The sequence below is a fragment of the Protomyctophum parallelum genome, assembly GCF_964188405.1.
Source record: "Protomyctophum parallelum genome assembly, chromosome: 10".
Lineage (NCBI taxonomy): Eukaryota > Metazoa > Chordata > Actinopteri > Myctophiformes > Myctophidae > Protomyctophum > Protomyctophum parallelum.
Window position 1 is genome coordinate 37,801,473 of NC_139704.1, and position 15,091 is coordinate 37,816,563.

The following is a 15,091-nucleotide window of genomic DNA, read 5'->3' on the forward strand; positions in this document are numbered from 1 at the left end:
CTGTATACAATGTCTACAGTGAGTATTAATCAGCAGGGCATGGCACAAAAAAAAAGATCAACCCGCATGGATAAAAGTTTAAAATGCAACCAATCAATCAAGGATCAGTGTGCATACATTTTCACTGACTGTGTTTGCTCCAACAGGGTCGCTGCTGATCCGGAAAGGCTTTACAACAGGGCCAAAAAATACAGCTTAAATCTGTGCGTGCGTACGTATGTATGTGCACACCGCTGTGCTCACATGAGTATGTGCGTGCGTGTGAAAGAGTCTTTGTTGTAGAAGGCCTTGTTGCTCTTGACTCAAACTCTAAGCACCTTACAGTGTAACATCTTAGCTCCCGATGAGATTAAAAGATGTTTCTATCGATGAGGCTGAATAATTAGTAGGAATAAATAACTGAGAAGAGGAGTGTGTGTGTGTGTGTGTGTGTGTGTGTGTGTGTGTGTGTGTGTGTGTGTGTGTGTGTGTGTGTGTGTGTGTGTGTGTGTGTGTGTGTGTGTGTGTGTGTGTGTGTGTGTGCGTGTGCGTGTGCGTGTGCGTGCGCGTGCGTGCATGCTCAATCTGTACCTCAGGGCAAATAATGTTTAACCATCTCTGATCATATCTGGTTCAGAAATGACCCTGACTTGAACATATTCACCTTGGATCTCACCAATGGAATGCTGGTGTTGTTGCTGGTGCATGTTGCTATGTTCACGTGTGTGTGTGTGTGTGTGTGTGTGTGTGTGTGTGCGCGCGCGCAGCGCGCACGCACGTGCAGGTTAGGACGCACGAGCCACGAGCACGCCCTATAGAAATCCTGAGTGTTAATAATTTCACAAATGGGCCCCGAAAAGGCTCAAGTAAGCACTCAGGATTTGGACTGTGGGTGTTTGTATTTGGCCCGTCGCAGTATTAGGCTGATTAGCAGCCGTTGGAGCCACAGTACGCTCAGCCAGGCTCACAGCCACCATGGAGCTGTACACGGATTCCACTGCACTGTGCTTCCATCCATCCAACTCCTAGTCACCTGGACGGCAGAATAATGCCTCTTTACTGACCACTGGGAACCCTGAGAGACGGAGAGAAGGACGAGAAGAAGCCTGGTTACAGGAGGAAAGGAAGTATGAGTGCTGCTATGGGGCGGTCGGAGCGAGCCTGGTGGGTCGTGGTGGAATGCGCCTGCAGAGTTCTTGGCATCTCCACTGCAGTAGGTACGGAATCCACGTTTGCTTATTTGGTATTGATTTTATATTTTGTCAACACGGCAAAAATTGCTGAAAATAGCCGATCTACATAAGCTCACAATGTGAGCTTGGCAACTTGTAGTTTAATGTAGTTAATTTTACTGATAGTGGCCCGGCCGTAGCTGAGTGGGTAGAGAGAGACCGTCTGAGAATCAGAAGCTCGCTGGTTGGACCCTCAGCTTAAACTGGGGGGACCATAACTCAAAGCGACGCTTTTATTTGTTTCTATTTTTTATCATCAGATCTAAACCACGTCTGGTGGCGCGAGGTTCCTCAATCTGAGTTGGGTAAGTGTCCCAAGACAACTTAACCCGTAACCGCTCTGACCTTGTGTGCTCATCTGAGCCATCTGAGCAGCCATCTGCTGGGTGAATGTAGAAGAGTCATTTCCCCTTGCCCCCGGGCCCAGGGACCAGTAAATATAGGTGCTTCCGCCCTTTCCCTTGATCCAAAACCTGAGTACATATACAGTAAACTGCTCTCTGTCTATCCTGAAGTCTGTTTGTTGCTTTACCTTTGACCCTGACACGACCTTGAGATCTTCTCTCGGCAAAACACTGCAGGGTGAGTTTGCTCATGGCCAATTCGCTGAGCATACAACAACATATAACGTTATAGCGTAAAAGAAATATGTTTTACTGCCCCTGGTGGCTCCAGAGAGTCCAACAGGAAGCGGGATGCATGCACATGTTCCCAATGTGGAGTCTGGGGGCCCCTAGGGGGTCCTTCATGGGGCTCCCCAGCTAAATGTCTGATAGCTAGTAGGAACCTTAATGGAAATTGGATTCCTCAGCCCTGATTAGGCCCGAAAATTCAGTCCGCTAGGTATGATACTATGATTTTGCAGTTAAATCCTCAAGTGTTCATTGATGATTGACAGGGTCTGTAACTCTGAGAGTGTACACATGGCCCCGTCACTGAGTAAGTAAAAGGCTGAGAACGGCTGCAGTACAGTAGTAGCAGCTACTATAGCTACACCCTCCAGCCACACTAGTAAATCGTGGGGAGATTGTCTAGTTGCCGCTTCCCTCCCTCTCTAGACCTCCCTCCGCTCTAAACTCAAACACATGCAGAGTTGCAGACTCTCTGTACATCCACTGGCCCGCAGTTGTCTAACCTCGCCTCACGCCGAGGCCTCTTTAGCCTGCTGAGTTATTGGGCTTATTTGATCACAAGATGCTATATGCACTCACACCTTCTTGATCTTTATAAGTGCACAGAGTGTGCACGTGCGTTTCTGTGTGTACTGTATGTGCGTGTTCCTCTGTGCATCTCTGTGTGTGTGTGTGTGTGTGTACTCCGGGGTCTCTGTGTGTCTGGGGCAGCCCCGTGGGAGTATCCGTGCGTCTGTGTGTGTTCCATATAGACACAGACACGCACGGTGAGCACTGAACATACATGTTAATTTTCCACCAGCGTGTCTGTAAGCAGCGTTAATTCTCCTCACACTCCATAAACTCCCAGAAAGCATTTAGCTACATCCCCTCGCTGTATAGCTCTCTAATCCCACCGGTGCAGATTCTATCTTCACATTTCTGGTAAACAGGCCTGACCAATTGCTTCCACATGTTTAGCTGTGACCCCCCCCCCCCCACACACACACACACACACTCTGGGTTTACCTCATTCCTGCCTCCCAGCAAAGGGCATGTTATACACTTTTTATGTGACTGCAAGGGGTGTAAGAGAAAAGTGTATCTATATTCTGATAACAATCATTGCGTGTTTGTAATCCAAACACGCAATCTACCCAGCTCAGAGAACTCATTTTCAGGTCAAAACACCAATATATCCAGTCAGGAGAGAGAACTCACACAGGATACAGAATACACAGTGAAAAGGAAGTGATGAAACACAAATGGCAGACACAATTGTAACTGCCTCTGGAACAATATAAAATTGAAGCTGATAATTTGATTGATTGATTGATTGATTGATTGATTGATTGATTGATTGATAGATAAATTGTATCAGTTTGTAGAATGAGCACAGTTGAAAGCACAGAGGAAAGCACACACTAGCACAGTTCAATACAAGGTCTGCTAAGAGGATTGAGATACCTTGTGGAGTTCTCTCTCCTGATTGGCATCCCAACCTGAGCATTCATTTTCTGTTTATTAAAGTGCTGGAGAGATGTGAAGACCCCCTACTGAACAAAAAACACTCTATAGCTACAGTATAGGCTATAGTATGATAACTATTGAAATATAAAGCTTTTTAACACATCACTTACACCCCCTTAATTCATACAGCTGAGTTGACATCTAGACAGAAGCATAGGGTTAGGTACCCCTGTACTAGGCCTCCATTTTGGGTTTGCACATGCCAACGATGTGAACATGTATCTGCAATCAGCATAATTTGTTTTGAGACGGTGTAGAGACTACAGTGATTTGAAAGACTTGCAGTTCTTTGTCATTTAACAGAATCATGAACCTACCCTGACACCTAGTGACCACTTTGCAAACAGCTTTAATAGACTCTTCACGTTGAACCTAATTTTCATCATTCTTTGTCAGATGCAGTGTGCTCTGTGGAATGTGGGATGATTTTCTTAAAAAGGCATGGACTAACAATTACATCCCCACAAAGTTTGGTGCTTAGAAGTATTGCAGGGCCAGGCTATGTAAAAACAATTACATCAATGAAAAGGAATAATTGACCCTGTTGTCTCCATTCCAGTGTTGTGTGCTGTAGGCGTGGAGACACTGCATCGGGGAGAGTTCCACAGTCTGGCCATTTATCTGATGTAAGTAGCCTATATGCTCATTAGTCACAAAAGAGCTTTTTCATGGCAGCCATATTGGCATTGGGTAAACACTGTTAGGGCATGGTCCAGTCCAGTCACACGTCAGACGTCTATTCATGTGGAGCTTCCCGCGTCACATTCAACACGTGGAGTTCATCATTGGTGAACTTTGACCAGGCGTCAACCAAGCGCCGTGGTTGGGGGTCCGCTCATAATTCCGATATTGCAATATTCTGTCCATTAGGTTAGTGGGTGGTTAGGGTTAGTTATGATATGGCATCCGTGGTGGACCCCACTTGGCAGACATTTCGCTTGTAAACTAATTTCAATGTTACATTTTCTTAAGTCAAACTAACTGCACAGCAGCAAACTGGCACCGCCCCACAATCTGCATGACAACATGTGTAATTGACTGTATACGTGTGACCTTACCCGGAGCCTACCAATATTTCTTTTTTTTTATTTATATTTTTTGACCCACGATTTTTGTAACCCCTGTGTCAATCATCCTGTGATGTGATCCTGGGCTCTACACACCCTCCGCCAACCTAGGGAGAGTAACGGACTTAACTCATGCTTCCTTCATGCTTGAGTGTCCAAGTTGCTCCTTTACACCTGACAGGGGGGAGTTTCCCTGGTTGGACGTAGCGCGTGGAAGGAACACGTTATTCCAACCAGTTCCTTTCCCCTCCATCAGGCGTCCCGGCTGGCCAGGGGGAGGCAGTTTTAGAGACCAGGATTACTGCATGTTTTTGTGAGGGTACCTACCCTAGGGGACACGGGGAGAACATGCAAACTCCACACAGAAAGGCCCTTTCGCCAACCCCACCTTCGGGTATGGGCACTGATGACGCGGAGGAGGAAACACGCCGCCAGCACCCACAGCACCCCGAGCGGGAATCGAACCCAGGACCTTCTAGCTGTGAGGCGACAGCACTACCAACTGTGCCACCGTGCCCCTTGCCTACCAATATTTCTAATTAAGGTCCTGTTCCATTACATTTGGTGTAGCAGAGAGCCAACATGCACAATAGCAGCCCCCTAGTTTGACCTGAATGGAACACAACCTTAATTAATATATTGGCACCATCTGTGTTTAAGGAGGATGAATCTGATGCAATGCATATACATTGAGACAGTCTGGAGCAATGACAAAGCTATCATAAGTAAAATACAATGGTAAAATATAAAGAGGCACGAGCCTCCTCCCCACAATTCCGTTTAATCTTTACAGTCGCGCAAATTTATCCTAATATAAGGCCTATATAGCTTGTTGGTTAGCAAAAAAGGAAATGAAAAAATATAATGTAAAGATATTTTAAAATATATTTTCGCGAACGGAAATAGCAGCTTCCTTACTCAGATTTCGGGAGGCATGGTTCCAGACTATATAGCATTCGGAGATTGTGGAATAGTTGTCTGGCTACACGAGACTACCTGACCAGTTACAATGATTTGGACTGATGGGTGATGGGCCACAGGTGTGGCATGTCACACTATGTGTACAGTGTATATAATGTTGTCAACTCCTTCCATGTGAAGGTCTGAAGAAGGGCTACGGCTCGAAACGTTACCACTTTAAGAAAAGACATTTCTGGGAGCAGAAAATGTTTTTTTCATTTATTTACCATCTGTGTTTCTACTATGTCATGCCAAAGGTAAATTATATCTATCTATCGATTGATCTCCATCCTTTTCATTATCTATGGTCTCTGTCACTCAGTTGGAGGCAACATATTGTTTCGGTTCAGCCAAATGAGGACCAACTCAGCAGAGCATCTTGTATTCATTTATATCGATATAATCCACCAAAGCCCTCTTGAACTTGGTTCTACTTGGCCTGATCTGGTGACATTCCAGAGTTGCAGAAAATACTAATGAACTATGAACTGTTTTAATATAGGAAGGAATGTGTGTGGCCAAATCTTTCAGAATAACTTCCCCAACCTATACACGGTATTACACGCACGCACGCACGCACACACACACACACACACACACACACACTCACTCAGGCAAACACAGCACGCACGCACGCACGCACACACACACACACACACACACACACCCACACACACACCTACACACACACACACACACCTACACACACACATCCACACACACACACACACACACACACACACACACACACACACACACACACACACACAGTGGGCATACAGTTGGCATGCAAACAGCAGATATGGTATGATGGACAGGATACCCTGGGGGACGTGATGAGGTGCAGAGCATGGTGGCAGATGGCAGAAGTCACCAGCAGGCAAGGCTGACATTCTGTCCTACTTATTGTTATCTGTGTGGCTCACTCCCACACTCCCACAGAGCCACAGGAAAACATCTCCCCAAGGAGGGCACAAATGCATGAAAAGTATGCATGTTTATTTCATGTGAACCCACCCCCCATACATGCACGCACGCACGCACACAGTCTCACACACACACACACACACACACACACACACACACACACACACACACACACACACACTGTCTTAGGGGAGGCTGATAGTGGTGGGTGGTTATGTTCTCCTTGAGAACATTACTTCAGTTTCAGATGGTTAGATGTTATCAAGACAATCCGTAGAAGATGGAATAAATTACAGTACACTTTAAATGTAGGAGCTGTAAGTTTCTGTTTGTGTATCGTTGACACATGCTTACACTTTTTTTAAATAGCTGATCTACAAGCTCACAACCACGATGTGCATCTGCTATTTTTGACTATTCATAGTTTTTTGGTTTCAACACAGCAATGCAACATTGATATTAAAAGGTCCTTTGTAATTTGTACTTTTGAATACTAGAATATAAAAGCAAGAACTCCAGTACGTTAACTCAAGTCCAAGGTGGACAGAACAACTTTCACTTAGTACTGTCCACCTCTGCACCTGATATTGAAACTCATACAACACACCTGACACTAAGACTGCAATAAATGTACATATGGTACATGCAAATACACATACTGTAGCAGTGCAGTGCCCATACATTTACAAAATGGAACCATGCGCACAGCACCTTCAAGCACCTCAAAACGGGCTATGATTAATGTACATACAGTATTTACCTCATATTACTGTTGATCATTATTATTCCTGTTATTGCTACTGCAGTGTTGAGAAACCCTTTATCTCTCCCACCAGTGTGTCATCTGTGTGCATAATGCTGGTTGAAGTGGCCTACTTCCTGGATGTCATCTTGTCCATGTGTCTGCCGTAAGTACTGTACAGCATAGACAGACACTTTAATTTATCCCTGAGATATCCCATAGCTCATACAGGCATACAATTAACACATCACACAGGTTAACACTGAGATAAATATACAAAAGAATATATTATGAAAGCAAGAAAAGCATTAAAAAGGTGTCACTGGGAATAATAATCCTTTCTTATTGCACATAGACCCATAAATAAGTCAAACTAAAACTATTAGTCCAGTTCATAGGCTGGTCATGGAGTTGAAGAGCCTAATTGCTTTAGGGGACAAAAGTGTTCTTAAAGCGTTCATTCTTGCAGGGCATTGGACGGAACAGAACCTTGCGATTATGTTGTGGAAAGGATGACTCACATTGTCCATTATGGCCCCGTCTCTTAAATGCGTGTGCATCTCTCCACAACAGACTGCAGGGACACAGCATGCATCTCTCTTTATCTGCATATTTGCATTCTGTATTCTGACTGCGGTGACTGCATGCACGATGCAGTGTATGTCAGTGCCAGCCAGATACACACAGAAAAGTGGGCCTATGGTGAAAAAGCACATTAAGAGTGGTACGCCTTCATCCCCTGCCCCCTGAGATGCCCATTTGAAGTTTGTATTTTTAGATCACCAGTGAGACAGGTGTGTGTGTGTGTGTGTGTGCGTGTGCGTGTGTGTGTGTGTGTGTGTGTGTGTGTGTGTGTGTGTGTGTGTGTGTGTGTGTGTGTGCGTGCGTGCGTGCGTGTGTACTTAAGTGAGCATGAAGCAGCTGGAGCCACTGAAACAAGTGCGACTGTAATGCTCAGTCTAAATCCCTGTCTGTCTGTCTGTCTGTCTGTCTGTCTGTCTGTCTCTCTGTCTGTCTCACTGTCTGTCTGTCTGTCTGTCTCGCTGTCTTTCTCTCTCTCTCTCTCTCTCTCTCTCTCTCTCTCTCTCTCTCTCCTCATAGCTTTCCTCCAGACTGGCCAGTGTTTTCATTGTGCAGGAGGTTCTGTCACGTTGGCGGTTTCCAGAAGTTCCTCTACTACTCCATCATGTCTCTGGTCTGCTTCCTGCATCCTGTGCTGGTGTGGCACGCCGTTATCTCAGGTATACAACCACTCTGCCAGGTACTGGAGTTTTAAAGCTGCAATCCACAACGTTGTTAGTGAATACGGTCGTTAATGATGTTGTTCATTTAACTACTGCATCTGCATTGGTTGGAGGTGTCTGGTCTCCCTACTCTTCCATTGAGACATATATAGATCTAATGGTTGGGTAGGACACCAACTGGTTGACAGGCAGTACTGCATGAAGCTCAAATTGTAACATCTCCCCGGCCCTACCCCCCCCCAAAAAAGTCTTGCATGGGAGTTCGAATCCTGGGTAGGACATGAATCTTGCGGAAATGTACCTATAGGGGTCAATTGACACTCTGTGTACCTGCAGTTTTGAGCATTAATGGATAAACTCTAAAAATCGCAGAAATTCATGCATGTATTTTGATTCTGTTTCAGAATAAAGTTGTAAATATCATAGGATGTCTTGTGACCGCAGGGAGCATGCTTCTAGTGACAGCCTTTCTCAACTTCATACTAAGTAAGAAGGTCAAGAGCGAGACTCCCAAAGCGCCTCAGGGCCAGGACCCGTCTGCGACAGAGAGGGGAGGCTCATTCCTTCACATGGTCCCAGGAAGAAGGGGACCCGACCAGCCTATGACACCCAGACACGGTGGCCTCCACCCGGGAGAGGAAGGAGAGAGCGTCCAGGCGATGCTAGAGCCGGCACACGCCACAGTCCCAAAGGACAAGCAGAGAGAGAGCAGGGGATGGAAAGAGAGGAGACAGGTGCGTTTCACCGGCAGAGAAGTCCTTGTGGAGAGAGAGATGGAGGAGATGGAGAGGTACTGTGACGCAGAGCCAGAGACCACCTCGGACACTGCACCCATGATCACTGATTGATCTATGGTACTTCTCTGTGTGGATTCAAACCAGCTACTTGGAAAGTAAACATCTCAGCCAGAGAGGAATATTAAACTTCTGGTCCTCAGACAGAGCTACTCTGCTACAATCAACAATCACCCTCCTTTAACCCTCGATGCACGCACAGACGCACGCACAGGAAACCAGTTGGATTCAAGCCAAAGTCTACCGCACAGCAAACATCTACTGCTGCGCCGAAGGGAAGTCCCCCCTGACCAAGGTAGATGTTAGGCTTCCGGCCTTCAGTCAGGGGCAGAGCTATAAACAGAAAGACACAGTTTGCGTACGGTACTGGATGTAATGCAGCGCTCCCCACATGTGTTTTTATAATTTCTGCATTTCAGGCAGAGCTACTTTGCTGCAGACAAACTACACTCAACAGCGCATGTATTGTATTCATATTGACAATCACAAACTGTACATCCATGTGACTGTATTTCAGTCTCTGTTTTCAGCCTCCGTGTTGAACTTGGTTCTTTCTGGTGAAGAGGTATGAGATTTTTTTCCCTTTTTATTTCTTTTGAGAATCAACTTATGTGGAAACTTGGAACGTCTTGTGCCCATTTATTGTTTTGTTTTTTATTGTTTTTGTTTTTTTTACAATGAAAATTACATACAAAGCATCTGTTAACATTTCTATAAAGAAATAAAATGATTTATACCAACATCTGCATGGGCCTTTGCCCCTTTTGTTCAAAGGTCAGCGCAGACAGAAGACGCTGAAGGAATCCAATCCACTTAGAGCATGCATGCATAATTCATGAGCCAATAAATGAGATAAACCGTTTCATTTTGTACAATCAGACAACATATGCGCTTTAAGGAGACCCTAGACACATCACGTGACTGAGAAATTCATTCAGATGCCTTTCTCAAAAGCATGCAGCAGCGTACACCTCGCGTGTGTTTGCCATCTCTCCCCCTATATGGCTCTTGCCACGTGATGAGCTGTGAGCGCCGGTGACCATGGTGACCGCGCTCAGGGACAGAGACAAAGCGCTGGGTTCGTCATGGTGATGAGCAGAAACAGCATGATTGTTAGGTGGCTCCAGCTGTAGTGTTGCTGTACACGCAAACATAAATATATATATGACAGTAAAATGTTTAAAACTTGACACAGAGAATTCCCAGTCACCTTTGGTTCTAACCACTTTACCTGGCTCTCTATACAAGGTCTGCTCCTTTTGTTTCGTGCAATCTGCCGTTTTTGCCAAATGTTTCCCCCAAATAGATGCTAGGGTTTATGTGGTTAAAACAGTAACAGGAAGAGTGGGCACCTCGATGTAAACTTATATTTTTTATGTAAAGTGATTAGAACATTCGACAATTAAGGTCTCATATTGCTATACGAATTGCTACAAGACCCACATCCAACAATTTTGGGCATAGAATTTGATTTTTTTTATTTTTGGTCTTTTATATATTTAAAAAAAAAAAAAACATTTTTGATGACAAAATATGCTCTTCCTTAGTGCCCACTCTTCTTGTTTCCGGTTAAGGGGCAACGACAGGGAATGGCTTGGCCGGTCACCTTTGGTTTTGACCACTTTCAACCTGGCCGCGGCATCCATATTTTTTGCTATCCCTTGTATGTCAAAGTGACCTGGGGCAGAAAGTGAAGTGCAGATCTGTGTGAAGTATTGTGGAACTAGCCCGGAAACCGGACAAATCTGCCAGAGCAAAATCATTTATGTTTTAGTCTGGTCATGCCAGGCTACAGTTAATACATTTAGGGCTCTGAAAACAAACAGTAAAAAAATGTCAATTCTGTATTTCAATGGTAACCGGTGCAAGTGAGCCAGAGCAGGGGTGATGTGTGGTATATGACATCCTTTGAGAACTATACTCGAGAAAGAAAGGGAATTAGATACAATAAATAAATAAAATAGCTTTTTTTGTTAGTTGATAATCTGAGCGATCAGGCTTTTTACTTTTTAAAGCATTAATGCTTTAAAAATGCTTTTTGAAAGCATTATTGGTCTTTTAAATTTTTTATAAGATGCAATTCACCATGGGCTACAGATATTCCTCTATTGTTCTTCTGCTCATAAATCAATGCGGTTTTCTTTTCTGTTTTCTCTCTCACACACACACACACACACACACACACACACACACACACACACACACACACACACACACACACACACACACACACACACAGAGCATCTGGACTGCAGTGTTGTGTGTGTAGATATAATACTGTATGTGTAGCCTTAAGAGACAATCTCTCCCCAACATCAAAGCTAAGCGGTGAATCAATAGGTGCAGAGGAAGCAGCCATTCATCAGACATCGCCTCACTGAGCTCAGGTGCCAGACAGAACACACACACGCAAACGTGCGCACACGCACGCACGCACACCACGCACACACGCACACAAACATACAAGGACAGAGACACCCCCAACTACTCATCCGGCATGCACAAAAAGAATGTGTACATTATATTAAGGTGTTCCTCTGCACACACACACACACACACACACACACGTACATTTGTGTGACATGTGAGGCCATTCTAGAGGGGTTATAGGCACTTCATGTACAGATTCTGCTAATAGCGGATTTATAAGATCACCACAAGCGCTGTGAGCATGTAGATCAACTATTTTAGGCGTGCAACACCGGTGTCTGGCTTATGGGGCTGTTTGCTGCATGCATCCCTCCATCAGGCGCCCCAGATGTCCAGGGGGAGGCAGTTTGGAGACCAGGATTACTGTATGTTTTTTGTGAGGGTACCTACAGTACCTATACCCTAGGAGACACGGGGAGAACATGCAAAACCACACAGAAAGGCCCTTTCGCCAACCCCAACTCAGGACAGGTATGGGCATTGGGCACTGATAACGCGGAGGAGAGAACACGACCCCAGTGTCCCCAGCGGGAATCGAACCCAGGACCTTCTAGCTGTGAGGCGACAGCACTGCACTACTGAAACTGTTAAGTCAGTAGGCCAGAGAGGAGAGGAGAGGAGAGGAGAGGATGAGACATAGACAAAGGCAAAATGATGATCTCAGTTTTTCCAAGCTGGTTCCAAAAATGTCATTAAAAAGGTCTTTCTTTTTTTGGACATGACTTTGTCACAATCTATATCCTCTATAATGAACTGCTTCCTAGAGGGGAAGTTATTCGGGAGCTGGAACAGATTACTTCCTCTGTTATGTTAAGTCATCTCTGCCCTGTTGGAGAGAGGGAGGGAGGGAGGAGAGAGAGAGAGGGAGGGAAGAGAAGGAGGGAGGGAGGGAGGGGAGAGAGAGAGGGAGGGAGGAGAGAGAGAGAGAGAGGGAGGGAGGGAGGGAAGAGAGAGAGAGAGAGAGAGAGAGATGGAGGGACTTCCTAAGAGTTATACCACCCGAACAGTAGTTTCCTAGACGGCATTTATCCAGACTCAAAAACAGGATGAGAGAGTATAAATCTTAGTGGTCACACGGTGACTTCCTCCCTAGAGTCCCTCCCTACTGCACATCATTATAACTGCTACAATAGGCTACTGCAGTGGAAAACAACATAGGCTTATCAATAATTAATTGGCTTAAAGATTGCATTATGGAAAAAATCCATAAAAACTAAACAATTAAAATGTTAGTTTTGTAATCATTATACTACTGTACCGAAAATAACCTTTACGAGAGTCTAAATGTTTGGGCTAATACTACTATATTGCGTTAATAATTTAAATGCTATTGTTTAGTTAAGCCTAATAAATAAATAAAGCGTATATAGCATATATAAAGCATAAAATAAATAAAGGCTATATATGGCCGATCTACAAACTCACAGCACGTCGGGATGTGAGCGGCGAGCGGCGCTGTGAGTTTGTAGATTGGCTATTTTCGGTGGAACCTTGGTGAACGCCGACCCGCCCACAGCTGACGGTGATTGGTCGCGGCTTATCAGTACGGCGTTCTATTGGGTTATCCTGCCGTCGTTCAGACCCGGCAAGCCTCCAGGATACTTCACGGCTGTTCAGAGCTGCGCAAACTGATAATAAAGCGTAAGTGCAATCATATCATAAAACCGCAGTGGAGAAAAACGAGAAATAATAAAGGACGCCTCGTTGCTTTTTTTTGACCAGGCAGAAGACGAGCTTCATTGGCTATGGTAAGAATGTGCATGTAGGCACTAGGCTCTACTCTAGTTTTTCGTTTGATAATGTATCATGTACTAGTATGATCGCTGTAGGCTCAGGTTGTTAGAGACGCGACCTGGTTTGTGTGCGCTTTGGGAAAACGTGAAACAGAATTAACCATCATAAATCACCGTCGCTCTGAAGTTGTCATGGTTACATAGAAAAATAGGGGTTACATTCCAATGACATGCACTCAATTGCCATGGTATTATTATTTTGTGTGTTGTCTATCTTTTGGGGAAACTGAAACAAAAGATCCAAACTAAAAACTTAGTCCCCCCCCCCCCCCCCCCCCCTCAGCTGCTTCTGTTCTCAGTGATGGACTAATAACGGATACTGATCCTACCAAGTCCAGACTTGTGCGCTAGTCATGAATGCTTTGTTTTGTTTCTCAGTATTTTCATTGGAATTCCGCTTTTTGGGGGGCATAGGCTATATGGAGCTGCCGTGGACCTTGGTAATGCATTGTTTACGGCCACAGCTGCTGTGAAGGTTGGGTAATTGAGTATGAAATGAACTAGCCCGCACCCGAAAATGAATCATGGAATGATTAATTAAGACCATGGGATTGGAGAGTCTTTTTTGCAGGCCAGGGAGCTTCACATAGCACGATGAAGATGATGAGAGGACAGGAATGCACGTTTTCTTTGCAGTGCAGTGACCCCCATTCTATATGGTTCTAGGGGCCATGCAATCTCAACCCGTGGATCGATTTTGAGGGGTCCCCCAGGACCCCAGATGACAGTGAAGTGACAATTTAGGACGTTCAAGACCTTTTTAATAAAAACATAAATGTAATACCATAAAATACCATTATCACTGAAACAAAAGTAATCAACAAACTATATCCTACTATAAAAACTGATTTGCCAAATTGTCAAATAATAAGAAAGATCTACAAAAGCATTGTGAGCTTGTAGATGAAAAGGTTGAGAGGTGAACCTCTGGACTATAGGCTGGCTACTACTGTATTATTCTTGAGCTTCTGGTCTGCCTGTGTGTGAACTTGTGAAGCCATGTGTGGTGGACTGGTGGTTAAATAATTCATAACGGTGACAGACTGGGAATCCTTAAACTTCTTAGCCTATGGAATATTTATGCGTCCATTACTTTGTATGCATATGCATGAGGAGGAGTAGACTGACCACTGGATAGTCCCATTAGGCGGCAGGCCTACTTGCTTCCTTGATGGAGGTGAAGACTGCTGACACTTGAGATTTTCATATGAACATCCCCTCCTGCGTGACTATAGACTCCAATGTATCTCATAACTCAAATAGGAATGGAAGATGTATAACTTATTGGAATAAATGGACAATGAGGTCAAATGGAATGAACATCCCAGAAATGGGAAAGGGGGTTTTAAGTGAATATAAAACAGCCCTATCTTTATGCAGTACAGGTATTGAATTAACTGAAGCTTTCTTATTGGGGACAGCAACATTTGTTAATATAGCATCAACATTATTTTTAATTGTGATGTGTGAGCTTGTAGATCTTTTTTTTGTGTATATTATAGATTGTTTTGTTACACAACTCTTGGCACAAAATATTGTTTGTTAGAATAGTTAGAGAAGGAGACTTGGTTACAGTTGTATTTGTCTCGGTACCCAGGTTTTTATTTCTGTTCGCATTCGGCTCAAAAAGAATAGCCTGGGGAAACCCATTGGAAAATCTGGCATAGGAAGTGGGAGTAAACTTGTATTTAGCTAACCAATAACATTGGTGCAGAGGCGCGTAGTTCCAAATTTGGTGACGTCGGTGTTCTCCGCTGTTTTCTACCGGGGAGGGGAGGAGGT

The 15,091-nt window shown here is 44.5% G+C and overlaps 2 protein-coding genes across 2 annotated transcripts in view; both read left to right on the forward strand.

Moving 5' to 3' along the window:
- Positions 1–1,120: 1,120 nt before the first annotated feature.
- tmem72 (transmembrane protein 72) lies at positions 1,121–9,140 on the forward strand (the record flags this gene model as incomplete). Its single annotated transcript, XM_083775024.1, has 5 exons — positions 1,121–1,196; positions 3,912–3,978; positions 7,143–7,214; positions 8,186–8,289; positions 8,737–9,140. The coding sequence occupies 5 exons, from the start codon at positions 1,121–1,123 to the stop codon at positions 9,138–9,140; spliced, it is 723 nt and encodes a 240-aa protein (XP_083631150.1).
- Positions 9,141–13,150: 4,010 nt separating this feature from the next.
- rassf4a (Ras association domain family member 4a) overlaps positions 13,151–15,091 on the forward strand; it is a 28,716-nt gene continuing 26,775 nt past the window's right edge. The window contains exon 1 of the mRNA XM_083775635.1: positions 13,151–13,264. The gene's annotated coding sequence lies outside the window, so the exon portion shown is untranslated. The remainder of the gene's footprint in view (positions 13,265–15,091) is intronic.